General features: G+C 37.8%; 1 protein-coding gene across 8 annotated transcripts in view; it reads left to right on the top strand.

The window, feature by feature from the left end:
• Window positions 1-27,204, top strand: part of CTNNA3 (catenin alpha 3) — a 1,849,205-nt gene that overhangs the window by 134,107 nt on the left and 1,687,894 nt on the right. For 7 of the 8 annotated variants that reach the window (XM_054660126.2, XM_054660128.2, XM_009458543.5 and 4 more), the window contains one exon: window positions 21,719-21,911. The exons of the other annotated variant lie outside the window; for it this stretch is intronic. In XM_054660126.2, the coding sequence (XP_054516101.1) occupies window positions 21,719-21,911 (193 nt within the window). The remainder of the gene's footprint in view (window positions 1-21,718; window positions 21,912-27,204) is intronic. 8 annotated transcript variants of the gene reach the window in all.

Genomic DNA, 27,204 nt, shown 5'->3' with positions numbered 1-27,204 from the left:
ATAGCACTCATAATTATGAATGACAACATATACCAAGATATATCATATTTTAAGAAATCTCATACAGTTTTGGAACACATACAAAGATAGCCATATAAATATAACTCAGAAAAAAGGTTAAACATTATTTCTTATTTGACAGTGCTTCCCATATAATTTAATATATCAACTAAACCTGTTTATGATTTCTCTTTTGGATACTTCAGGGGTCTTTGGGAAAATCCCAAAGTTAGTTTGAAGTCAAAAAGACTTACTTTAGAATTCGAAGGTTGATTTTGGGAAGCTTGTCAAGTATGTCAAACATTTAAAATATTTGATCAAAAATTACTGTGAAATAAAGTCATTCATTTAGCTGGTGTAATAAAGGATTTCCAAAAGCCAAAACCTTTACTCTTTGACAGTTTGACAGAGATGAGACTTAGTTTTTCAAATACTCAAAAGACCTATTAAGATAGCATGAGGCACACAAAAGCTGTTTCTCCTTTTTTTTTTTTTTTTGCAGTTTACTCAAAATGTGAATCAAAGTCATTTACTATTTCTTATTGATACTATATGAAAATCTTGTTCAAAGGAGAAAATAAAATTCTAGTTTTGTAGACTATTTTTGATTTTAAGGCTTAGTTTAAAAACAAATAGTAAATTTATTTAATTTCATTCACTTTAATTATTTTGAAATTCTTTCTTTCTCAACTTTCTATACCCATTTAGTTTTATTTATATCATTTTTCTCATTTTGAAACAACCTTTACATAATCTCTGAACTATATGAAATTGCTTTTTCTCAACAAAAGCACATCCTCATACCTTATAACATTTTACTTCCCTTACATACTCCATACATAGTTGTTTATCATATATAGTAGTTTTAATTATATACTAATTTTAATAGTAACTCTTAGTAACCCTAATTTCTACTGAAAACCTAGGAAGTAAGTAATTTTGAACTGTTTTATATCAGTGTTTGTAAGTGAAAACAATTTTATAATTTTTAGAAAGATGTTTCATCAGTTTTTTGCTCATTAACAGATATAGATATATTTAGCTTTTCTATGCCATATAAGAACAAGATGTCAAAGTTATCTAAACTATGCTTAATAATTAATGTTTTAGTATTTTAACTTACTTAGAAATGACTCAAACATTTCATGATTCTCTACTACTTAACATGTCCTTAAGATTTTAAATTATTGAAAAATATTTTTTAACAGTTATATTTGAATTATTCATGGAAAATAAAGCTATTTATTTAGGTTATTATGTATTTTTTTGAAAAAGCAAAACCAGCATCAGCTAATTTTATCTTAACTAAGGCCTTTGAGATACCGGACACAGGTCCCTCCCCATTGTCCCTGCTCTAGTTGTCCTGGGTTCTGAGTACCCATGTGGCACCCAGGATGACTACGAAGGGTAGGACCTGTCTGAATCCTGGATTTGCACACCCAATATAGGGCCCAGGGCAGAGGACGGACTTGTGAAGACAATGTTGGGAGGATCTGACCCCTCTCAGCATGACCAGGAGGCAGAGCTGGACCAGGGAGGATGGGGCCATATTGGGCTTGGCTCAACAAGCCACAGTAGGATGTGTGTAAGGCTTTTGGGAGCCCAGCAGCCAGCACTTACAGTTTTAATTTATATACAAATCAAGAAAATATCAAGAATATCATAGAAACAACAGTTTTATGACCTTAAAACATCTAACAGAGATAGCATAAACCTGTGTGACCAGTAGACCTAGGCAAAAATGTCTAAATTAAATTTTGAAGACATTTTTATTTTACTAGCAATTTTAAAACTAGCTTTATTTACCAAAGATTTATTAAAGTCAAGGGAACTTGAAAAGTTTTGGGCTAGTTATATAATTTATGAGTACTCATTTATTTTTAAGTCAATTTGGTATCATGTAGATAATATGCAAACACATATATAGACAAATACATACATGTAGACACAACATACAACACACACGTATACATGTATGTATACAAAAGTCAAATAGATGAGGGAGTTTAATGCAAAAAAGAGTAGAGATTTTAGACCTGAGAGGAACCCATTCACGACTTTTGAGGCTCCATGAGGAAAACAGAGAACCCCAAAACAGGGAGTCAGTGGTACCTTTTTGTTGTGGTTCTCAAGAGGCTTCAGGGTCACTCGAAGTCCCATCTAGATCCCTTCATGTGTATCAGACGTAGAGAAAGGAAGGAGAAGTAAACTTTATTTTTTTAAAACTTTATTTATCTGAACTTCAGTTTTTTTCTTTTAAACCAAAGGTAACTACCAAGTGATTCAGAACCAAAAAAGCCGTTTATGATTTAACCAAGGGAGTACAAGACATCTCCAAAGAGGTACAAAGAAGCAGTCTTCAGAAAATCCAGAGCCACCCCACAAAGACATCTGGAAGAAAATAGAGACTTAGTGATGAACAGGAACATAACTGTCCATGGAAGGGAAAAAGATCAATGACAAATGGGTACCCCAAAAAGTCAAGGGTCACACAAACATAAATTCAAAATAAGTAATTCAAACTTCTTTTTTTTTTTTTTTGAGACAGTGTTTTGCTGTTGCCCAGGCTAAAGTGAAGTGGTGTAATCATGGCTCATAGCAGCCTTGATCTCTGGGCTCAAGCCATCCTCCTGTCTCAGTCTCCTGAGTATTTGAGACTACAGATGCATGCCACCACACCTGGCTAATTTTTTAAATTAATTTTTTGTAGAGAAGGGATCTGTTTCAGGCTAGTCTCAAACTCCTGGGCTCCAGCGATCCTCCTGCCTCAGCCTCTCAAAGTGCTGGGATTACAGGCATAAGCCACCGTGCCTGACCCTCAAACTAATTTTTATAAATGTTTCCTTTTTCCCCTGAGTTAAAGGATTTACATCTCCAAGGGGCTGGTTCCCTGACTAGAAATCAAACCTGAGTTGAGGCAATGAAACAGTGGAATCCTAGCCATTAGATCACAGGCCAGAGTGCCTTTTGCAGATCCCAAATGGATCTAAAGCAGGTAATTGAGTGTACAGGATTTTAAGTTTCCTTTGAATATTATTTCTGCTTTAAAAATCTTACTAAGAGAATTTCTAAGGCTATATTCCTTTAATATTTTTAAAAATAGCTACGAATAAGATAGCTGTTTAAGACAAGCACTCTCTAAAAAGTTTTCTTTTAAGTATAGCCAATTTATTTATTCCATAAATGACTCAAGTTAATGAGCCGTTTTCATGGAGTCTCAGAGGTAGCTTTCCAGGTTTAGACTATCATGGACAGTGTAAGTGGCAGTATAAAAATGGGAAGATGATGTAGTTCTCATGATCCCCTCAAAATTCACTTTCAGAAAAAGTCTAATATAGCAAAGGACACTTGTGATAGATGGTTGAGGAGGTGTTTGTTCATATGGTGCCTCCAGTGTTGAGGAGGGAGGGGCACCAGTCATAGATCTGTTAATCTGTGACACTGAGTAGGTCCTCCTGGGATTGGACTTTCCAGGACTATCCAGGCAACAAGAGTTAGGACAACAAAAGCCCCTTATGGATGGGATTTCTTATTTAAGAAAAACTTTGCTGAGAGCTTGGCACATTTGGAACAGAGTGTGCTGCTTAATATCTTAGGTACCTCCGGGTTCCTAGTCCTTTTAGGCTGGCCACCGGACGTGGCCCAAAAATCATGCCCACTGGATGGCAGAGACCAAGAGATAGGGCTCCTACTTGGTCAAAAGTCAAGCTCTCAAGGACATAAAACAAGAGGGACTCTTCACAGAAAGACAGAGATAAAGGAAAAAATAAAGACTACTTCTGTGAGGAAAAGGATGGACAATATGAATATTCATAGCAAAAATATACCAGAGTCATTACATCTAAGACTAGTCATACAAATGCTTTTCTCCCATTAATCTTAAATTTGGAAAGAAAAAAGAGACAAACTGATTTTTCTCGTCTGCTTGACCAGATTCTGCAGAGAGAGAGACTGGGAGTCTGACTGGTAAGAATTTCTTATCATTCTGTTCACCTATCAGGTCCTGTGTTCCTTTGACTGCAGCTTCTAGAGGAGCAGAGCAGTTTTGGTTATCCCACTAACAATGCCAAATCTGTAAGGTCAAAGGGATTGCTTCCTCTTTGCCCTCTGAAGTTTTGCTGAAAAATCAACTGACAAGAGGCAGATTAGCAGGAGAAAAGACACACAAAATTTTTTTCAATGTGCACAACACAGGGGAACAGTAGGAGAATGATTACCTCATAACCCAACGGGTACAGATGCTTATATACCCTTTTTCATAGAGGAGGGGAGATGGGGGAGATGTGTCAACTTGGGGTGTAGTAAATGATTTTTAGGGGAAATTCAGTGGGCTTGGAGAACATACAGTGGCCTGGGACAAAGTTTGTTGGGCCCGCAGAGCATGGTTTTTGACAAACGTCTGTCCAGCTGTGTTGACAGACTTCAGTCTACCTGCCTGTGATTAGAGTTATTATTAAATTGATGAAAACTCAGGGAAGGGACCAGAAGTAATTATTTTTTTCTTTGGTGAGTCTGGGCATCAGGCAGATAAGGGAGTATCAGAGTAAAGCTTCTTACAGTGTCTGCTGGTCCCCAAGGGTGTTTAATTTAAAATAATCGGCTGGGCGCAGTGGCTCATGCCTGTAACCCCAGTACTTTGGGAGGCTGAGGCAGGCAGATCACCTGAGGTCAGGAGTTCGAGACCAGCCTGACCAACATGGAGAAACCTGTCTCTACTAAAAATACAAAAAATTAGCCAGCCGTGGTGGTGCATGACTGTAATCTAATCCCACCTACTCAGGAGGCTAAGGTAGGAGAATCGCTTGAACCTGGGAGACGGAGGTTGCAGTGAGCCGAGATCGCACCATTGCACTTCAGCCTGGGCAACAAGAGCGAAACTCTGTCTCAAAATAATAATAATAATAATAAACATACCAGGGTACCATATTTTGGGGTGAAATTCTCTGGTCTCCTTCAGCTGCCAATCCTCAATGTGGTAGAATGGCGCTAGGCTCCTACAAAAGAGGGGAGAATGCCTCTCTTCCCAATTCTGTGCTGCACTCTCTCATATGGGCCCCAGTGAGGCAATGATTGCACCTAGAGTCACACACGATTCCTATGAAAATGATCCCTTTCAGCTTCTTCTCTACTCTCTCCCCTCTCCTTACTAGAGTCAAGGCCAGTCCTAGTGACTGCATGGGGAGTAGTTAGTCCTAGCTTTTCCAAGCACCATGTTTTTCTTTCCTGCCTGGCTCCTATGAAGAACCTCTCTGCTATACCCCACTCTCGTCAAAATTCCTTTCTACTCTTCTTGACCACAACCCCCTCTAAAGGCAGCAAGCAATCATATATATCAATTTATGCAAAGAGGTGCCTAGATGCCCAAAGAGTTAATTTTCCACTGCTCTACAGACAGATTTGATTGGCTTTCAGGTAGCAGGGAGAGAACATGTCTGCCCCCTTTGGCTTCTTAGCCTTCTAGAATATAACTTCCTTTGTTTCTTTCAGAAAACAGTTCAAGTTTTGTTTGTGGTTGCTTTCTGTCATTTCTATAGGTCTTTTTGAATAAGCATGATGCCATTTACTTATGCTTTCTTGGTTTTACCTCCAAGCTTCTTTTTTGTACTCTTGCTGATTATTCTATCAATAGAATTTTGTATCAGAATTAATCTTGAAGCTTCCAAGGAAATCTCAAAAGGAAGTCTGCACACATAGAGTGTTCTTGTAGGGTACGTTGTAAGCAAATATTGGAGTTTTGACTATAACCTCAACGAGTAACCTTAAAAGTTAGTAAATTAAGTGTCTTTTAAATACTAATAGGCTTAAGGCTTAATAAGTATAAAGATGTTATTTTTATGGTAGGATGAAGAAATAAACTTAATTCTGCCTCAGTAATGTTTTAAAGTTTAAGGTGATTCAGTATAGCTGAGTTGATTCTAATAAAGTGAATTCTTCAATTTCTGCATGATTTTACTGCCAGAAAACTGCTCCCATGGGAAAATGGCTAGGCTATAGTATTTCTTAAGACACAAATAGTGGAGAAAAAGGAAGTCACTCATTACATTAAAATAAGGATAAGAAAACCCATAGCTAATTGATTAAAATAGTGCAAGTCCAGTGGGAGCGTGCATGGCAAGGATACAAGGAGGCCCCCACCAGCAGAAACTGGTAGCTTTGAGATGATCTGTGGGTAGCTGCCATTCATTGTATGTGCTTCACCTCTTCTCAGCTTGCTTCCTAAACCTTTTGTCCTATTAGACTGTGATTTTCTTCACTTTAATCTTGCTCCCCTCTTTTTCAGGGTTCTCCAACCAACCCCAATTCACTCTGTTTCTGTTAATACTTTATCTTTCAATCACAGCTCATCTTTTCCTCTATGAATTCAGACTGATTCCATAGATACCCACTTCTAACTTAGCTTTAGGATATAATTGTTCTCTTATAAACTGATTGTGTGCACAGCCAGGTGATGCAGACTGATAAGCCCAGATACACCTGCCCTCTTAGTGGAAAATGATATTAATAGATTGATAGAAGCAATTGTGCTTCAGCTGGCTGAAAGGATAGAAGAGTCCATATCTCCCCAGATGTCGTCATTTTCACTGCTCAAGGTCTGACTCTACCCTTCATAGACTCCCCCGGGCTATTTCAGGACATCTAACTTGTCTTACGAGATACTGTTGCAGCTTGAAAACTCTGACTCTAGACCAGTGGTTGGCAAACTTTTACTGTATGGGTCCAGATAGTAAATAGTTTCAGTTTTGGGGACCGTAGCGTCTCTATTGCAACTACTCTGCTGTTGTTGTAATGTGAAAGCAAACTTAGATAATATGTAAACACATGGGTGTGGCTGTGTTCCAATAAAATTTTGTTATTTACCAAAATAGACAAGAGGCCAGATTTGGCTCCTACGATGTAAAATGGTGCCCCTTCTATGTCTTGGAAGGCCCTGGTTCTAGACTGACCATTTTCTTTTCTTTTTTTTTTTTTTTTTTGAGATGAAGTCTAGCTGTGTTGCCCAGGCTGGAGTGCAGTGGCTCGATCTTGGCTCACTGCAATCTCTGCCTCCCAGTTTCAAGCGATTCTTCTGCCTCAACCTCCCAGCCGTAGCTGGGACTACGGGCGTGCACCATCATGCCCAGCTAATTTTTTGTATTTTTAGTAGAGACAGGGTTTCACCATGTTGATCAGGCAGGTTTTGAACTCCTGACCTCGTGATCCGTCTGCCTCAGCCTCCCAAAGTGCTGGGATTACAGGCGTGAGCCACTGCGCCTGGCCTAGACTGACCATTTTCTCATGGAGCTACTCTGCACTCCCTGGTTAAGGAAGGGTAAGAAATGGGCATTATCTCACACACAATTGAGAGCCCCCAGTGAGATAAAGTATGATGGAGTGGTTTGTGGCCAAGCCCTATGGGAGATACAGAAGGCTTACTTGGAGGAAGAGTACTAAGTAGGCAATTCAGAAAATCTCTGTTATTGTTGAGATTCTGTTAGCCCAGTGGTTTTCAACCCTGGCTGCACAATAAAATTACCTGGGGAGCTCTTAAAAGTCCTGATGCCCAGGCCTTACGCAGAACCAGTTAAATCAGAATCTCTGGAAGTAGGACTAGACAATAATTTTTAAAGCTCCCAGGTGATTACCATGTCAGAACTGTTATGCTGGCCATGATATCAGCCAGTAGTGAGCATGGTTCTGCCTCTTGGCCCAAAGCTTGCCGTAAAATGGTGCCCCTTCTATGCCTTTTTAACCTCATTGTAGCTGAATTTGAATACATAGATATCCACATTTCTGTATATATATATATATCTATATACACACACACACGCACATATACATATATACACATATATATGTACAATAGTGAAAGCTCTACAAGTTAAATAAATTAAGGCTTAATAAATGTGGTTTTTCAGATGAGTTTTTTCTTTTAGGAAACAGTTTACATTCTCAATCTTGATTTGCAAGATACCATATTTCGTTAATTTAAACACATTTTCCCACATTGTCCACCTCACATTTTTTACCATTTCTGAAATTAGGATGCATCGTATAATGGAAATAAACATTTAATGTAGCTTTCCCTTTTGTACTTGTAGGGGATTACAAGTTTTCCCACAGCACACTTTATCTTTCATAAGTGATCTGACCTTCCTCATAAACTCCTACCTACTGGGAATTGGAATAAATGCCTTCTGTTTAAGCCAATAAGATGGTAAACTGATGTTATTCAACAGTATAAACAGTCCCTTTTGGTAAATGCTCAGTCTTTTTAGATAAAATGCTCTAAAACAGGAGATTGGGTTGAGGGTGTTGCTTATATGATTTCACGGTGGGAGATGCGGCCTTTGGACCCATGTGGTGACCTTTGGACACTTAGTGCCTGCCGAGTGGCTGGTCTGGAATGCTCTCTGGACTGTGACCTTTGAGGGAGTGATGGGTCCCATGCATGGTCATCTTGTGGGCACCTCTGTGCATTTCTTGATGTCCTTATATGCTTTGTGGGGCGTTCTTTTGTAGCTTGGCTAGGGTCTGTGGTTTCTCCAGGATGCTTTAACCCCACTTTGGCCCTTGATGGTGCTTCAGATTCGAAGTCCCAGCTACATCCTCCATCCAGTATCTGGCATTATCTATGTACCCTCAGACTCTGCTAGATCACTTGGCTCTTCACCATGGTGAACTCAGGGCAGGCCCACTGCTTTTCAACATAGCCTCATTTTGATTGTTTTTCATGGTATCTAGGATGTTCTGGGTTTCATCTAAGCCTCATGGGAATCAAGACTGATTTAAGAAAGCTAAGCTGAACTTCTCTCTACCCATTTACATTGTTATGTATTATTGAGCTTCAAGATTGTGATGGCAAGATTACACTGTAGCTACCCCTGAAGTTTTGTGCAGGGGAGCTCATAAAACAATTTTCTTTCAAAGTCTTGAAGATAAATGGAATAAAAATTCCTCTGCTTTCTGTGTTTCCCAACTAACTGTGTTAGTTGAGAGCCAATACAGCTTTTAATCTGGGTGAAGCCCAGATAAGAGAAATAAAATGTGTCTAACCTGTTTCTGAGACCTTTCTTCCAATAGTCCACACTTCTTTTTCCTGTCTGACCAGATCTTCTTTATCATAAAACTGTGATCTAGTCTATCAGATCTAGCTTTTGCTAAATGAGAGCCAAAAGGAGTTAGAAAATGATTTTCTCTTTCTGTGTTTTCTTCTACTAGTTTCATAATTTTTGGCCTTACATTTAAATCTTTAGTCCATTTGAGTTGATTTTTGAATATGGTGAGAGATAAGGGTCTCATTTCGCTCTTCTGTATATGGATATCCAGTTTTCCTAGCACCATTTATTGAAGAAACTGTCCTTTCTCCAATGAGTGTTCTTGGTGCCTTTGTCAAAAATCAGTTGGCTGTAAATGTATGGATTTGGTATTGGGTTGTCTATTCTATTCCATTGCTTTACATGTCTGTTTTTATGCCAGTGCATGCTGTTTTGGTTAATATAGCTTTATAGTAAATTTTGAAGTCATGTAGTATGATGCCTCCAGCTTCACAATTATTTTCTTGCTTGAGAGCTTAAGAAAGTCAGCTTTGAAACTCAAAGATGATCAATGGTATCTTTGTTCTGTCTGCTGTCTTTATTCCTAGACAATAAGTCTCTTGGCTTCACCTTGGTTATGGAAGGTTCAATATTGACAAAATATCCATATTTACACTTTTAAGAGAAGTGATTACATTGGTGATTTGTGTTGTAGTTGATAGTATTTTAGAATTGAGAGACTATGGTAATATCAAAGAAGGGACTTTGGGACATTAAAGATCAAGTGCTGGCCAATGAGATTCAAGATGGGTGACTGGTATTTAATTTTTACCCCAAACAATGAGACAAAATGACTATTGACTTAGAGACAGTTCTGACAAATGAGGTGGATACAGCCTAATCAATCTTAAACTGAATATAAGTATTTAATTTGCTGATGAGCTGCATTTAAATCATATTTTGGTTGCTATAAAATCTTCAGCCCTGCAAATCTAATCACTATCTTTGATGATCTTTTTTGCTTAATGTTTATTATCTCTCATATTCATCATGATGAGCAAGTAGCTATGTATATTTTCTCCTGGATATTGTCAATAAAATGGAGTTTTGTGTTAGAAGAGAACAAGAAAGAGTAAATCTGACCATCTAAGGTAGATGTGATAAAGGGAATCTGGCAGCAGATAGTGGGAGGGAAATGCAGATAAAACTTTCTGAGTTTATGTTGGTAAAGCAAACACAAATGACAAAATATTGGCATAGTTTATTCAATTTATGGTTGATAGGGTTGTAAATGATTATCAAACAATTCTGGAATACGAAAGTAGTAGTCATAACCATATTCTACCATCAGTCACTGCTGGAAGTAGAATGCGGGGCTGGACAGACCAAGGGATTATGTGAACATATCTAAGCTATTACATGTGCAGTCAACTTATTTATTTTAGAGTCTTCTTTGGTATGATTGGATTTTTTACTTTTTGTTTTGTTTCCTTTAAGCAGTCAAAAGTTATTGATGGAAAAAGGTTGACTTTTTGCTTTTTCTTATTCAACATTTCTTTGAATCAGTACTGTCCTATAAACTATGGATTATTGATTTACCGGAATGACTAGTTGTTTGATTTAGGAATAATTTACAGCATGAATATAATTTCTCTTTAGTTTGCTTAATTTAATATCTTTATAGTTTTTCTTCTCATTTTTTGAAATATTTATTTGTAGAAAAGGAGACTATATGATTAACATTACGTTTTTAAAACTGAATTTGTCTGAATTTTTTTTCTGTATAAAACAGGCATTTTTCCAACAAGCATATGAAAAAAAGGTCAACATCACTGATCATTAGAGAAATGCAAATCAAAACCACAATGAGATAACATTTCAAACCAGTTAGAATAGCTATTATTAAAAAGTAAAAAAAAAAAAAAAAAAAAAAAGCAGATGCTGGAGAGGTCGCAGAGAAAAAGGAATGCTTATACGCTGTTTGTGGGATTGTAAGTTAGTTCAACCATTGTGGAAAACAGTGCGGCAGTTCCTCAAAGACCTAAGAACAACTACCATTTGACCCAGTAATCCCATTACTGGATATATACCCAGAGTAATATAAATCATTCTACCATAAAGACATATATGCACATGCCTGTTCATTGCAGCACAATTCACAATAGCAAAGTCATGGAATCAACCTAAATGTACATCAGTGGTAGACAGGATAAAGAAAATGTGGCATATATACACCATATATACAGCATGGAAAACTATGCTGTCATTAAAAAAAAATGAGATCATGTCCTTTGCAGGAACATGGAAGGAGCTGGAGGCCATTATCTTTAGCAAACTAATGCAGGAACAGAAAACCAAATACCACTTGTGTGCTCACTTATAAGTAGAAGCTAAATGGTGAGAACACATGGACACATAGAGGGGAACAACAGACACTGGGGCCTATAAGAGGGTGGAGGGAGAGAATCATGAAAAATAACTATTGAGTGCTAGGCTTCATACCTGGGTGATGAAATAATCTGTACAACAACTTTTCATGACATGAGTTTACCTATTTAGCAAACCTGCACATGTACCTCTGAACTTAAAAGTTAAAAAACAACTATTAAATTTAGTTTCAAAAAACAGGCATTTCCTCTAAATAATAGTAATGTTTGAAATGACAAAATCTACATATCCTAGAATTAATATGTTAACGGTTGGGTTTCCTGAGAAATACTACACCTAATTGTTGGGGTTTCTCAAAGCTCAGTCCTGTGACTTCTCCAGTTATACATCGTTTTTAAGAGATCTCATTCAATCTCTGATTAAAAAAAAATTTTTCCCCAAACGTCTTTGCAATTTTGGTAAGATCAGCAAAACTACTGACAAGTGAACAATTAAATTGAAAAAGTAACCTATACGAAACATATCTCCAACTTTTACCTCTTTCAATTCCAGAATTGTATACTAGTCTCCACTTTAAAAACTCTAAAAGGCAAATTTAACATGGCTAATGCCATGGTAATCCATCAACTCTTGATTTCCCTTCCTACTCATGTCCCTTTACTTTCCTCAACTAGTAAATATTACCTCCATTTACTCAGCTGCTCAGGCCAGATGCCAGAGTCATCCTTGATGCCATATTGCTTTCATAACCCATATTCAATCTGTCAGCAAACCTTGTTGACACTTTAGAATATACCAAAATTTTGTCATTTCTTAACTCCGCCACTGCTTCCTCAAAGAAGCCAGTGTGGTCTTCACTTGGGCTACAGCAACGGACTCCTAACTGCTTTCCCTTCTTCTATTCCTCATCCCATCCTTGCCTAGTCTGTTTTGCATAGAGCTGTCTCTAGTCTGTTTTGCCTAGAGCATTTAGAATGATGCTTTAAAATTTGGGGTCAGATCATGTTACTTTCCTGTTTCAAGCACTTCAGTAACTTCCAGTCATAAGAATAGAATTGAGAGCATTAGTGGTGATCTACAAGTCCTGCACAATTTGGTGCCTCCATACCAGCCTTCCTATTGCTCCTGGAATACAACAGTCAAGCTCTTGTTTTGGAACCTTTGCGCCTGTTTCTTCTGTTTGGGATGTTTTCCTCCAGATATTTAAATGTCTTATTCTTCTATTTCCTTGGATCCTTCTTACTTAATCAGAGATGCTTTCCCTAATATGCAGTCTAAACTAGCCCTTCTCTTTCACTCTTTATTTTCTTACCCTTTTTCACTTTCCTCATAGCATCTGTCAATACCTACTATTGGCCAGGTGCAGTGGCTCACGCCTGTAATCTGAGCATTTTGAGAGGCCGAGGCAGGTGGATCACTTGAGGTCAGGAGTTTGAGAGCAGCCTGGCCAACATGGGTGAAACCCCATCTCTACTAAAAACACAAAAATTAGCTGGGCGTGGTGACAGGCACCTGTAAGGCCAGCTACTTGGGAGGCTGAGGCACGAGAATCACTTGAACCCAGGAGGCAGAGGTTGCAGTGAGCCAAGATAGCACCACTGCACTCTAGCCTGGGTGATGGAGTGAGGCTCTGTCTCAAAAAAAAAAAAAAAGAATACCTGCTGTTGTGTTACACATTTACTTATGTATTTGTTTATTCTCTGTTCCCCCACCTTCTTAGAATGAGGCTCATTGCCATGTTCTGGCACAGTGTAGGTGCACCATCAATATTTGTTGAATAAATGAATGGTAAAGTCCAAACTCGTTTGTTTTTGGATGGTAAGTGGTTAAGTGAAAACTAGAAGAAACTAATTTGGTATTATTCTCAGCATGTGGTCTTTTCCTAGTTGTGTTTAGCTTCATATTTATCCAGGAGTAAGTGCACTTCTTGGATTAGGATATTTAGCTACAACTGCTTATGTGTTTGACATGTAAATCCCTTTGCTTTGTTATGCCATCTGTGTGGCACAGAGGGCTGGTGGAATTGGAGAGGGATCTACATGTGCTTTGTTACTGCCCCTCAATAGTTCGGCGTAATGGCTTATGTTAGCAGTGGTTGTTTATCTAACAAACAAACAAAACCCTAAATTATATTTTTAAAAAGGTTATGGTTATTTTACACTTTTTCTATCACTTGTGGTAAAGATTGTTATGGGTTGAATTGTGCCATTTCCAACCCCCACATTCACATATTGAAGCCCTAACCCCAGTTTCTCAGAATGTGACCGTAGTTGGAGACAGGGCCTTTGGATATAGAGGTAATTAAATTAAAATGGGGTAATTTGGGTGGGCCCTAATCCAATATGACTGGTGTCCTTATCAGAAGAGATTAGGATGTACAGGGAAAGACATCATTGTTGTGTGCATACATGTGAGGACACAGAGAGAGGACAGCCATCTGATAGCCAAGGAGCGAGGCCTCAGGAGAAACCAAACCTGTTGACACCTTGGTCTTGGACTTCTGACCTCCAGAACTGTAAGAAAATAAATTTCTGTTGTTTAACCCAGGGGTCCCCAACCCCTAGGCCTCCAGTGCCAGTACCAGTTGAGTACCCCAACTGGTGCATGTCCATGGCCTGTTAGGAACTGGGCCACACAGCAGGAGATGAGCAGTGGGTGGGTGAGCAAAAGAAACTTCATCTGTATTTACAGCCAACCCCCATCGCTTGCATTACTGCCTGAGCTCTGCCTCCTGACAGATCAGCAGTGGCATTAGATTCTCATGGGAAAGTGAACCTTATTGTGATGTAGGTTGCCTACTCCTTATGAGAATCTAATGCCTGATGATCTGCCACTGTCTCCCATCACCCCCAGATGGGACCGTCTAGTTGTGGGAAAACAAGCTCAAGGCTCCCACTGATTCTACATTATGGTGAGTTGTATAGTTATTTCATATATATTACAATGTAATAATAATATAAAGTACACAATAAATGTAATCCACTTGAATCATCCTGAAACTGAGAGGTGAAGCCAGCTGGACTTCCTGGGTCAAGTAGGGGACTTGGAGAACTTTTTTGTCTTACGAAGGGATTGTAAAATGCACCAATCAGTGCTCTGCAGCTAGCTAGAGGTTTGTAAAATGCACCAATCAGCGCTCTGTAAAATGGACCAATCAGCACTCTGTAAAATGGACCAATCAGCAGGACATGGGCGGGGACAAATAAGGGAATAAAACCTGGCCACTCCAGCCAGCAGTGGCAACCTGGTAGGGTCCCCTTCCTCGCTGTGGAAGTGTTGTTCTTTCACGCTTCAAAATAAATTTTGCTACTGCTCACTCTTTGGGTCCATGCCATCTTTAAGAGCTGCAACACTCACTGCAAAGGTCTGTGGCTCCATTCTTGAAGTCAGCGAGACCACGAACCCACCAGAAGGAACCAACTCCGGGCACAAAAACGTCTACCCCTACTCCACCCCCGGGTCTGTGGAAAAGTTGTCTTCCATAAAATGGGTCTGTGGTACCAAAAAGGTTGGGGAACCGTGGCTTAAGCCACCCAGTCTGTGGTATTTTGTTATGGCAGCCCTAGAAAACTAACACAAGGATTGAAAAAAATGAAAAAATCAGTAATAAAAAGGATGTGCCAGCTCTTTTTATTTGTAGTTTGAAAATGAATTAAGTAACGTGTCTTTTTTGGGGGGGCAAAAAAAGACTGAATATAATATACTTGATCCTAGATTACATTGAACTGATCAGACCCCAACTAAACTAGACAGGAGATATGGCAGAAAATCCCACATTAAGGACTTCCTTTTAATGAAAGCTGCTATGTGTTATCACTAAACTTTAATTTTGCTGTAGCAACCCATTCTTTTGGTAACCTCGTATGAATCACTGAACATTGTGACTCTTGATTTAAAGGCTTCTAAAATGTATGGTTTTATTCTTTTTTTTTTTCATCCAGTCAACCACTGTTTGTTTATTTTTCACAGTACGCTGGCTCTGTGTTTTCAGGATGAGTCAAGCACGGCCCCTGTCCTTATTGAGTTCGTGGTAGAGCAGAGGAGGCAATATGTGAACAGCTAATTACAAGACAGTATAATGAGTGATACAAGAGCTACGAACAAGGAGCTGTGAGGGGAGGGAGTCACCCCAGGTTGAGGTTGCTGAACATTTCCTGTTCTGAGCCTAACAAGTAGTTTGTGGTCAGATTCCACAGATAGAAGATGAGAATGAAAATTTAGTCAGGAGTGAGATCAAAATTGCCTCAAAAGCTACGCTAAAGAGTTTGGACTTTGCTTGTAGGCAGCAGGTAGCCTACAGGTAGTGCAAATATGACAGATTTGCATTTTCAAGAGACGGCTCTAGTGGGAATATAGGGCTGGTGCAGCGGCAGTGAGACCTCTCAGGAGAGGCTTCATGAAAGATTCAACGAGGGCAGAATCATTGCACACACTTTTCATAATGATAGATTGGTGAATGGGGCAGAGAATGATGCCCCGTTTCTGTGTCATGGATGACAAGGACTTGGAGAGGAAGATGAGAGAGAGAGAGTAGCCCAGATGACCTCCGGGTTTCTGCTTCAGGTTAGAGGTGTTAGCCACTGAGGTAAAAAATACAGATGGTGGAGAGGCAGGTTGATGGGCAAAGGCTTCTCTACTTTGGGCATGCTGTGTTTTCATTTTCTATCACCTATTACATTAAATATTAACTCTTTCTTTGACTTTTATAACTTTTTATTTAAGATGCAACCTATTTCTTGGCCTTCTCACCCTATTGCCTGTGTTTACCCCACAGTTTGCTAAGTTTGGCTATCTGCTACTTTCAGACAAAATAAATTTTTGTTTCTGCCCCTTTGCACACAATTTTCTTTCCCTGGCTTACATACCTCCCTTTTATCTCTTCTGGTAGAAAATTATCTGTTCTCAAAGGCTCTTCTTGGAAGTCCTACTTAATCCTTGTGAATGTTTGCAATTTTGGCAGCACTTTCTTTGTATTTATATAAGTGTAAACAGTTATCATTCTGCCTTTAATGTTGCAACTAGTTGTGTATTTCTCTTATCACCATATTGGAGCTTATTCATATTTATTTCCTGAATGCCTAGGGTATTATTTTGAACAAAATATAAGTGTTTATTGGCTTGAAAGGAACTAAAAGAAGATTGAAGTTGGTTTGGGGGGGTGTTGAATGTTATCTAGAGGCATTTTTTGGGTTCTCAACCCTTTAATCTTCCTCTGTACTTTTGTTAATTCAGTAAGGGTTGTTTTGGTAGAAGTAAAAGAATAGTTGAAATTATCAATGACTTGAAGAAGGGACACCCCCTCTCCTCCCCAAGACTGGTTTGTACCTTTTACTTTGAAAGATCACAGTTTTTACTTATCTATAGGCAGTTTTATTTTTCTACCCTTCTAATTTCTTTCAGAACCCTGTTGAAGTTTTAGCTAATTAACATAGCTTAAATGTCTTATATTTTATTTCATACATTAAAATTAACTCAAGGGAGCAAAAGTAGCCCTGAAGGCTCCTGTGAGCTATTGGAGGAAGGTTGAAATTCAAAGTGTTTTAGCTAATAAACAAGAAAAGAGATGGCTGTTAACAGGGCCTTTTTATGCTACAATGAGAGTAGAATTTAAAAAAATCAGAACTATATTGGGAAGGAAGAAGGTTATAGAATATAATTGTGTTACCCAAGTTGGCATTTAAAGACATTTCACGGCCAGGCGCAGTGGCTCACGCCTGTAATCCCAGCACTTTGGGAGGCTGAGGTGGGCGGATCATGAGGTCAGGAGATCGAGACCATCCTGGCTAACATGGTGAAACCCTGTCTCTACTAAAAAATACAAAAAAAATTAGCCGGGTGTGGTGGCAGGTGCCTGTAGTCCCAGCTACTTGGGAGGCTGAGGCAGGCGAATGGTGTGAACCTGGGAGGCGGAGCTTGCAGTGAACAGAGATTGTGCCACTGCACTCCAGCCTGGGCGACAGAGTGAGACTCCGTCTCAAAAAAAAAAAAAAGTCATTTCACAAAGCTAGTACCTGAGATGCTAAAGTAATTGTTGCGCTGATACAACAAATGAAAGTCACAACATATTCTACAGTGTTCATATTGTGTGCCAGTGTGGCTCTATATAATGACAGTTGATGGCTTGGTTCATTAAGCTTATCAATTTAATTTTCAGCATCTTTAGAGCATTTAGAGAAGCACACCTAAATTTGGAAAATCTATAAAAACCTTTTTTTATACTCTTTTTTTTAATATATAAATATTTTTACACACCATTGAAAATATGTCCGGTTTTGTGGAATGTTAAACTTGCAGAATTAATAGAGTGGGAATTTCTTCTTTATAAATTACTTGAAACTTTTAATTTAGCACCATTCCCATGGAAGTTCCTTCCTGTATCTACGATGAAGGTGTGTCTTTATAGCCTAGCACAGATTTACAGACTAAAGAAAGTAAGCAAACCCAAGCTCTCTAATGCTGCAAGCTTGGAGATTTTCTATATGAGACGGACCCCTAAAGTCTGAGAAAGAGGGGAATGGGAGGGTTTTGTATCTGTGGCAAAAGGTAAAGTTAGCAAGACATGGGCTTAAACCCTACATTAGAATCATCTTTGTTGCAAGTTGTTCCAACTAAACTTCCTTACAGAAATATAACTGATTTAGTACTGAAAAAGAAAATGAGGACACAGGATTTATTTTACAGGATAACTTGAAAGCTAATTTTACTGGTTGCTGGTATTCCTTTAAGAGGTGGGAGACCTTTTCAAATAGCACCCTCCTATCCTCCCCCTTGGTGAGAATCATCTGCTATGGTGAGTCACAGTCACTGATAGGAGTAAGTTAAATCTCTTAGGTGAGTTAGGGTTAAAAAAAAATAGTTTCAGCTTTCTTTTTTTCCACAGGATTGCCAAGCCATATTTACTTTCTGAAATAAAAGGAATCATTGAAAACCTCACTTGACTTTAGTTTAATCAATATCAAATAACTGTATTGGAGTATTTTAAAAGAAGACGTAGGTACAAACAACTTATAAAAGTGAATAACTTGCAAGTTGCAATTGCCTTTTTTGATGGAAGCATGATGTTCTTATACAAAGTTCTTTTCACATTTCTTACTTCTCTGGCATTTATTATAAGGAACAAAGCATTTCTGGAACGCTCATTTTAATTTCAAAGCCCAGGCTATTCTATGGAAAACATTTGGCGCATGGAGGATCTGAACAATAGAGGAGGAATGTGCAGTGGGAAGCATCATGAATTGCAGCACTTAAAATACATTCCGAGGGAACACTTCAGACAATGATACTTATTCTTTGTTTTAAACAAAGATTTTAAACTGGTAGTTATAATTTGTCTTAATCTGGACAAATACCTTTCAACTCTCAATATATAAATTAGACTGACAAGAGTGAGATATTTGCCTTTTGGAATTTATGAAAACCCATGTAATAAATCAGGCTTATTATTATTCTTATATAATCCATGATGAAGACACATGATCTTATTTAGCTGCTTGTAAAGCATATAGAATGAGCTTTGCTAACTGCCACATTTAGCATGGGGGGCCCCAAGAGCAAGATAAACTTAGATCCAGAGAGAATACCTTTGTTAAAGATTCCTATAACCAATTTTCTGCACCTACATGGGGAACAAACTAGAAAATATACATGAAATGCCAACAAATATTTGTGTCATATTATGCATTTTACAAAATACTTTACCTTATTTGACCTTCCCCAGTCTTGTAGGATAACAATGATTGTTTTTATTTTCTAAGAGAGGAAACAAAGGCCTGCCACAAGACATTCCACTCTGGGTAATGAACATGGAAATAAAGCAAATTAGAATGAAACAGAGGATCTATTGGGTAAGGGGAGGAGGGTAGGAGGGCAGTTGAAAATGATTTTCATCCACATATTTCCCCCATAACTTCTTAAGTTTTTTTTTTTAGTTCATGGATAAAAACTGGGTCCAGATATCCAAGTAAACAAACATCAAATGCTCCATAAACAAACAACAACCAAAATCTCTAGGGGCTACTGAGCAGGAAGCATTATGTAGTTTGCTGTCAAAGATGTGATGCATGATTATCATGAGCCTCTACTGTTTCATGACATGCAGCAGCTTAGCTTTCAAGAGGAGTTTCAGGTCTTCTATTTTAAATATTAGATACAAGTTGTTTTTTTCCTTTCTCTCATTCCTCTACGATGGTGATTTTAAAGCTTTGTTTATAAAAATTTAATCCAAAACTTGTAATTGTGATCCAAGATTTAATTAAGAAATGGGTTTTTTTTTTTTTTGAGATAGAGTTTTGCCCTTGTTGCCCAGGCTGGAGTGCAATGGCGTGATCTCGGCTCACTGCAACCTCTGCCTCCCAGGTTCAAGTGATTCTCTTGCCTCAGCCTTCTGAGTAGCTGGGATTACAGGCATGCGCCACCATGCCCGGCTAATTTTGTATTTTTAGTAGAGAGGGGGTTTCTCCATGTTGGTCAGGTTGGTCTTGAACTCCCGACCTCAGGTGATCCACCCGCCTCGGCCTCCCAAAGTGCTAGGATTACGGGTATGAGCCACTGCCCCTGGCCAGAAATGGGTGTTTTTTAATAATGTAATTCAGTATGATGTTTTTGTTTCCAAATACAGAAGCTTAATTTTTATCTTCAAATAATGTTCTTATTATGAGTTTGTTCTTGTATTTGTTAAGATTCATTTCTTTCTTTTTTTCCCCAAGCTTTATTAAATTAAAATTGGCAAATAAAATTTATATATATTTATGGTGTACCCTGTGATGTTTTGATATATGTATACATTGTAAAATGATTAAATCAAGCTAATTAACACATTTCTCACTTCATATACTTGTGGTGAGGCGTTTGTTCAAGTTTTGCTACTCGAAGAATGCTCTAGAAGGCTGTGTATGTGTGTATTGTTTTAATTACAGAAACTTCATATAAAAAATACAGAACTTTGATAAAAGTCAAAAATGAGAGTAGAAAATTATGTGTCTCCAAAATACCAAATAATTATAAAATAAAATTTATACCACTTTTTAGCCAGCAATCTACATTAAGAGGGAGGCAAAAATAATTATAATTAAGTCAGTATTAGTCTATTTAGGCTGAGAATAGAGACAACTAATATTAGGAGAGGGAGAAACATTCTGAATCATATAGAACAGTGGTTGCCTCAGGGGACAAAGTCCAAATCCTTACTATGACCTACTTTCTTGCCCTTTGTAACCTTTCAGATCTGTCTTCTACCCTTTCCCCTAACTCATTTGGCCTCTCAAACAGGTCTCACTCAAAGTCCCCTGTCAAGAGGCCTTTCCTGACCACCCCGATCCCCACTCTCTCTCACTCTATTCCCTCCCGCAACTTTATTTTTCCTCAAAACATTTACTGAACCTTACATTTTAAAATTTGTTTATATGTTTATTGTATGCTGCCAATATTAAGAATGTAAACTCCATGAAAGCATGAAATGCATTTCTTTTCCATCATCCAGAACAATGTAAAAAATAGGTGTTCAGTAAATATTTAACATAGAAATGATTTGATGACTGGGGTAGTTGAAGAGAGGACATTTTAATGTCTATATTTTGAAATTCAATCACTAAGACTCTCACTTCCTTCCTATTTTTAGTTGGGAACTCCACGGTGGCTGCTGTTGCTGTTCTTGGTGCCATGACTTGACTTTTGTAGGTGTACCGACAGCACTGGAAATGAGTCATGTTACTATGAAATACAGTTGACCTTTGAACAACACTGGTTTGAACTATGCAGGTTCACTTTTAATCGGATTTTTTTTCAATAAAAGTTACATCAAGTGTGCCTGCCTCTCCTGCCTTCCCTTCCACCTCCTCCATCTCTTCTGCCTCTTACACCCCCAAGGCAGCAAGACCAACCCTCCTCTTCTTCTTCATCTTCCTCAGGAATATGAATATGATGAGGATGAAGACCTTTATGATGATCCACTTCTACTTGTTAATTTATTTAATTATGTTTTCTCTGCCTTATGATTTTCTTAATAACAATTAACACTATCGTCTCTCTAGCTCATCTTATTGTAGGAATATAGTTATATAGTACATACAGATACAAAATCTGTGTTAATTGACTATTTATGTTATCAGGCTTCTGGTCAACAGTAGGCTATTCGTAGTTATGTTTTTGAGGAGTTGAAAGTTATACTCAGATTTTCAACTGCACGGTGGGTTGGCGCCCCTAGCCCTTGAGTTGCTCAAGGGTCAACTGTACTGTCTTTTGTTCTGGTCTGTAATATCCCGGGACTGTGTTCTCCTTACAATTTGTCAATTTAGTACTTTGTATTTTTCCAATTTTAGGTTACCACACTTGTAAACTGTCCCCAGAACCCTTCCAGCAGGAAAAAAGGACGTTCGAAAAGAGCCAGTGTCCTTCTAGCTTCTGTGGAGGAAGCAACTTGGAATTTATTAGACAAGGGAGAGAAGATTGCCCAGGAAGCTACAGTTTTAAAGGATGAGCTTACGGCTTCACTTGAGGAAGTTCGCAAAGAAAGTGAGTACTCCAGTCCTGGTCAGGAGCAAACTGCATATCTTTAGGGTGTTAGTCACCCAAATTAGATTTGTGAGTGTTTTGTTTTTGTTGGCTCCAGTTTTTTAGTCTTTTGCAGAGCTGTGAGGAGCTAGCTGTGGGAGGCAGAGTGGCTCATTAGACAGCTCCAAGGCTCAGTCCCACTCCAGGCTCTTCTTTTTAGTTGCTCGGTCCCCCCAGGCAATTCCTCTTCCTCCCCCGCCTTGCCATAGCTTTTCCATAATAAACAAAGAGAAGAGTACCCTTTTTTGGTCTTAGAATATAGTGAGAAACGACTAATGAAGCTGAAGATTTATTTGTCTATATACATAAATAAATTATGAAGTTCCTTGAAAACAGCTGGGAAATAGAAGTTTCAGACCTGACCATCTCAGAAGTACATTTTTAACTTTGCAAATTTCTGGAGGTTTAGACTTCCTAAACTTTTTAAAAAATGCTTTGCATAAACTATGAATGAGCCAAGTTGCTGCTTTGTTAATATTACATAATAAAAGCATATATTTCATCTTTTTGAGATCTTTACTTATGATAATACAGCAATTTTCTAATGAATATAGGTCTCAACTGTAGGATAGTTTTAAAATAATTGCTGAATATTCTTTGGTTAGTGGAATGATTTCGTATATATCAGCTTTCTGCAAGTATCTATTTTGGGAGGAAAAGGAAAGTTAAATTTTCTTGTTCAGCTTTGTAAAAGAGACTTGGGATTTTTAAATATTTTTCTCCCTCAATCCCCCAACGTAACTTTAAGAAAATCAGGAAGCCTTTGCTAATTAAATAATTAAAAAGAATATACTAGTAACAATAAGCTTTATGTCACATCTATGATACAGGGGATTTAAAAAAATTTTTGGCCGAGTGCGGTGGCCCATGCCTGTAATCCCAGCACTTTGGGAGGCCAAGGCAGGTGGATTGCCTGAGGTCAGGAGTTTGAGACCAGCCTGGCCAACATGGTGAAACCCCATCTCTATTAAAAACACAAAAATTAGCTGGGCGTGGTGGCAGGCGCCTGTAAACTTGGGAGGCTGAAGCAGGAGAATCGCTTGAACCTGGGAGGCAGAGGTTGCAGTGAGCCGAGATCACACCATTGCACTCCAGCCTGGGGGACAAGAGCGAGACTTAGTCTCAAAAAAAAATTTTTTATATTTATGTGAATTTATTTTTAAAATAAATTTTATTGTGTATATTTAAGGTATACAACATGATGTTATGAAATACATATAAATAGTAAAATGGTTGCTATAATAAATTGACATATTCATAATCTCACAGTTACCCATTTTTTTGTGTGTGTAGCAAGAGCATCTAAATCTACTCATTTAGTAAAAATCCTGAATACAGCATTATTAACTATAGTCTTCATGTTGTGTACTAGATTTCTAGAGCTCATTCTTCATAACCGCAACTTTGTATCCTTTGATTTGCACTGGCCCATTTCCTCACTCCTGCCTCCAGCCCCTGGTAGATACTGTTTTATTCTCTGTCTCTGTATGACTTTCTTAAACAAAGATTCTACATATAAGTGAGATCCTGCGATAGTTTTCTTTCTATGTCTAGCTTATTCCACTTAGCATGATGTTCTCCAGTTTCATCCATGTTGTGGCAAATGGCAGGATCTCCTTTTTTCCTTTGTATATATAGACCAGTTTCTTTATCGATTCATCTGCTGATGGATGCTTAGGTTGTTTTCATATCTTGACTATTGTGAATAATGATACAGTGAATATGGGAGTGCAGACATCTTTATGAAGTGGTGATTTCCTTTACTTCAGTGTTATACCCAGAAGAGGGATTGCTGGCTGTTAATGGTAGTTCTATTTCTAATTTCTTTAGGAACCTCCATACTGTTTTCCAAAATGGCTACACTTTGTTATATATGTTATATACAATTGATATTTTATAGATATTCTTCAGACAATAAATAGAAAACATGTGCAAAATAATTTGAAATATATTTGTTGTTTTTCCCTGCTCCCTACCAACTGAGACCCTCTCTTTGTCCTTGTTCTTGATCATCATCTTAGTCACAAAGCCAGTTTAGACTCTTCCTTTCATTCCACCCTCTCTTCCAATTAATGTCTAAGTTCAATGAACTTTTAAAAACTTTTCTAAAACTTTTATTTTAGGTTCAGGGTACATATGCAGGTTTGTCATATTGGCATCATGGGGGTTTGGTGTACATATTCTTTTATCAGTCAGGTTCAATGAATTTTTTCTCCTTGTCGTCTCTCAGATCTGTTCCTTCTACTCTATTCCTAACATTGCTTCATGAATTCAGGATTATTGCATTAGCCTTCCTCCATAGTAAAATCAAATAGATCTTTTAAAAATGAAAATATGCTCATTTTACTTCTCTGCTTAAAATCATTTTTAGTAGCTGTTGGAGGATCAGGGGGACTATCTTTTTCAATAAAGTTCAAACTTTTAAACCTACCTCCCAAAGCATTTCATGATTTGGCTTCTACCATTATCTTGCACCTCTTTCCTGTGATGCTCCTCCCTCATATGTTCCTCCAAACAGGAACTCGCAGTTTCTTGAATGTTCCGTGTTGCTTTATGCCTCTGTGCATGTGTTATCAGCTACAGTCATACCTTACTTAACAATGGGGACATGTTCTGAGAAGTGCATCCATATGCCATTTTGTCATTGTGTGAACATCATAGAGTGTACTTACACAAACTTAGATGGCATAGTCTACAACACACCTAGGCATCCTAGGCTACAAACTTGTACAGCATGTTACTATACTGAATGCTGCCAGCAATTATTAATATAACATAGCTTTAAGTATTTGTATATCTAAACATAGAAAAGGCACAGTAAAAATATGGTATAAAAAATTAAAAAATGGTACACCTATGTAGGGCACATACCATGAATGGAACTTGCAGGACTGGAAGTTGCTCTCAGTGAGTCAGGGAATCGTGAATGCCTAGGACATTACTGTATATCACTGTAGACTTTATAAATACTGTATACTTAGGCTACCCTAAATTTATTTAAAAATATTTTTCCTTCTTCAATAATAAGTTAACTGTAGCTTACTGCAACTTTTTAACTTTATAAACTTAAAAAAATTCTAACTTTTTGACTCTTTTGTAGTAATACTTAGATTAAAACACATTGTACAGCTGCACAATATTTTCTTTTTTATGTCCTTATTCTATAAGTTTTTTTCTTTTTTACATTTTTAATTATTTTTTTTTACAGTTTAAAGTTTTTTTTACTAAAATCTAAGACACAAATACACACATTAGCCTAGGCCTACACAGAATCAGGGCTATCAATATCACTGCCTTCCACTTTCATATCTTGTCCCACTGAAAGGTCTTCAGGGGCAATAACACGCATGGGAATTTTCATCTCCTGTGATAACAATGCCTTCTTCTGGAAGTGTTACCAAAACCCACAGGCGTTGCACTACAATGTTACTATGGCTATGAGGTCACTAGGCAATAGGAGTTTTTCGACTCTACTATATTCCTATGGGACCACCGTCATGTACGCATCTGTTGTTGACCAAAATGATGTTATGCAAAACATGACCATATTCCCGTCACTTGGATTGCTTTTCTAATTCAGCCAGTTTTTGCTCATGTAGCAAAGCTGAGCCCAGGTCATCTTTTCCAGGAAGTGTTTACTGACCCCGTATGCTGATTTAGATGACTGTCTTCTGTGTCCTTACAGACTGAGCACCTCTCGTTCATGACACTAACCACCCCATACAGTAAACATTGATGTACTTGTTTAGTAAATCGTGACTGTTAGTTAATTTATTGAGCGTGGCAGGTACCAAGTGTTATTTGATTACCAATGCCTGACACATCACAGACACCTGTTAAATGTTTGTTAAATAAATTAAAAAGTTGAAGCATCCTTTTGTCACTTTATATTTTATTTTGTAATAGTCTTATCTTTGCTTTTATGGAAAATTAACTCTCATAATTATAGTTTCTCTGTTGATTCTTTGGTAAGGGATATGAGCCCTATCTTGACATTTTTTCTGTAGGAAAATGTGATCTATTTGACAACATAGTTTCCATAAACTGTCTGGTAATAAGTATGTACGTCATCAGTCATTCTCAGAAGGGAACAATAATTGCCATGAGATGGTATTTGCCTTTGTTTTTAAGTAAGTTAATCTTTTTAGTTCAAAAAAAAAGATGTTATTTTAAAGAGAAGTTCTCAAAGAGAAGTCTTGATTCTAGGATTATGCTGTACAGGGTATATCCTTCACTGTGTTCTATTATAATGTGTGAAATACCTCTACATGTCATATGCTGTATACACAACAGATTCATTTGGTTAAAGATCACCAAATGCTTTACTGTGTGATTTATTTGACAAACTGCCAAAATGAGCTACTGCCAGCGACTTCAGTGTGGGAGGAAAGCAATGCAATGGCACATCGTTCTGGAATTTGGGGAACAGCCAATGATTATCCTATGGATAGTAGGGATAGTGACAGTGAAAGCACTGTTCCCAAAAGCTTGGAAGGAATTTTAAGCTCAGTGGTGGGGTTGAAGTATAAGAAGAATGGATTCTGATCCAATAAACTCTACAAAATACTTGAAACATATTTTAAGTAGTTTCCTGCTTTGAGTTTTTTTTTTAAAAGGTATTTGTCCAGTGGCATAAGGTGAAGGACTAATGAAGAGCAACTAATAAGGTTAAAGTATTTGGAAAAGTGAAAATATATTGAGAGTACAGATAGCTTTATTATATATTTATTGACTTATTTTTAAGAATTTTGAGACCAATTTAGAAAACTTTTCCTTCCAATAAAGACGTGCTATAATTTATGTAGCCTTACTACCAGATTCTGTTTTATTGCTTTCAGTGGCTTTATTTACAGACTTGAAGTGATAAATAATGTGGGTATTTTGGTTACCTAAAGAACCTGCCCATGAAAGGTGAAACAGGGGTAGTATAAGGGAGAGACGGTGAAAGGAAAGGTAGTATGTGTAGTATGTGGGCAGAAGTGTAGAGATTCAGCAGAGGTGGTTCACATTGTAAGTAATACTTATAGTTACTCATGATCTTATAGCTTACTCCTACACTACCAATACAATGGCAAAGTATTAAATTTGACATTTTCTTTAAATAGTTTTAGAATATTCGTATAGCAGTTACCCAGGAATTAGGTAAGAGTTGTTTATAATGTCTAGATTACATGTTTTGCCTGTAGCATATATACTACCTTTATATAGTTTCTATTACCCTAAAATCTCTAGACATTGCTTCTAAGCCGGGGTC

This window comes from Pan troglodytes, chromosome 8, assembly GCF_028858775.2.
Source record: "Pan troglodytes isolate AG18354 chromosome 8, NHGRI_mPanTro3-v2.0_pri, whole genome shotgun sequence".
Lineage (NCBI taxonomy): Eukaryota > Metazoa > Chordata > Mammalia > Primates > Hominidae > Pan > Pan troglodytes.
This window is presented reverse-complemented; position numbering and strand designations above follow the sequence as displayed.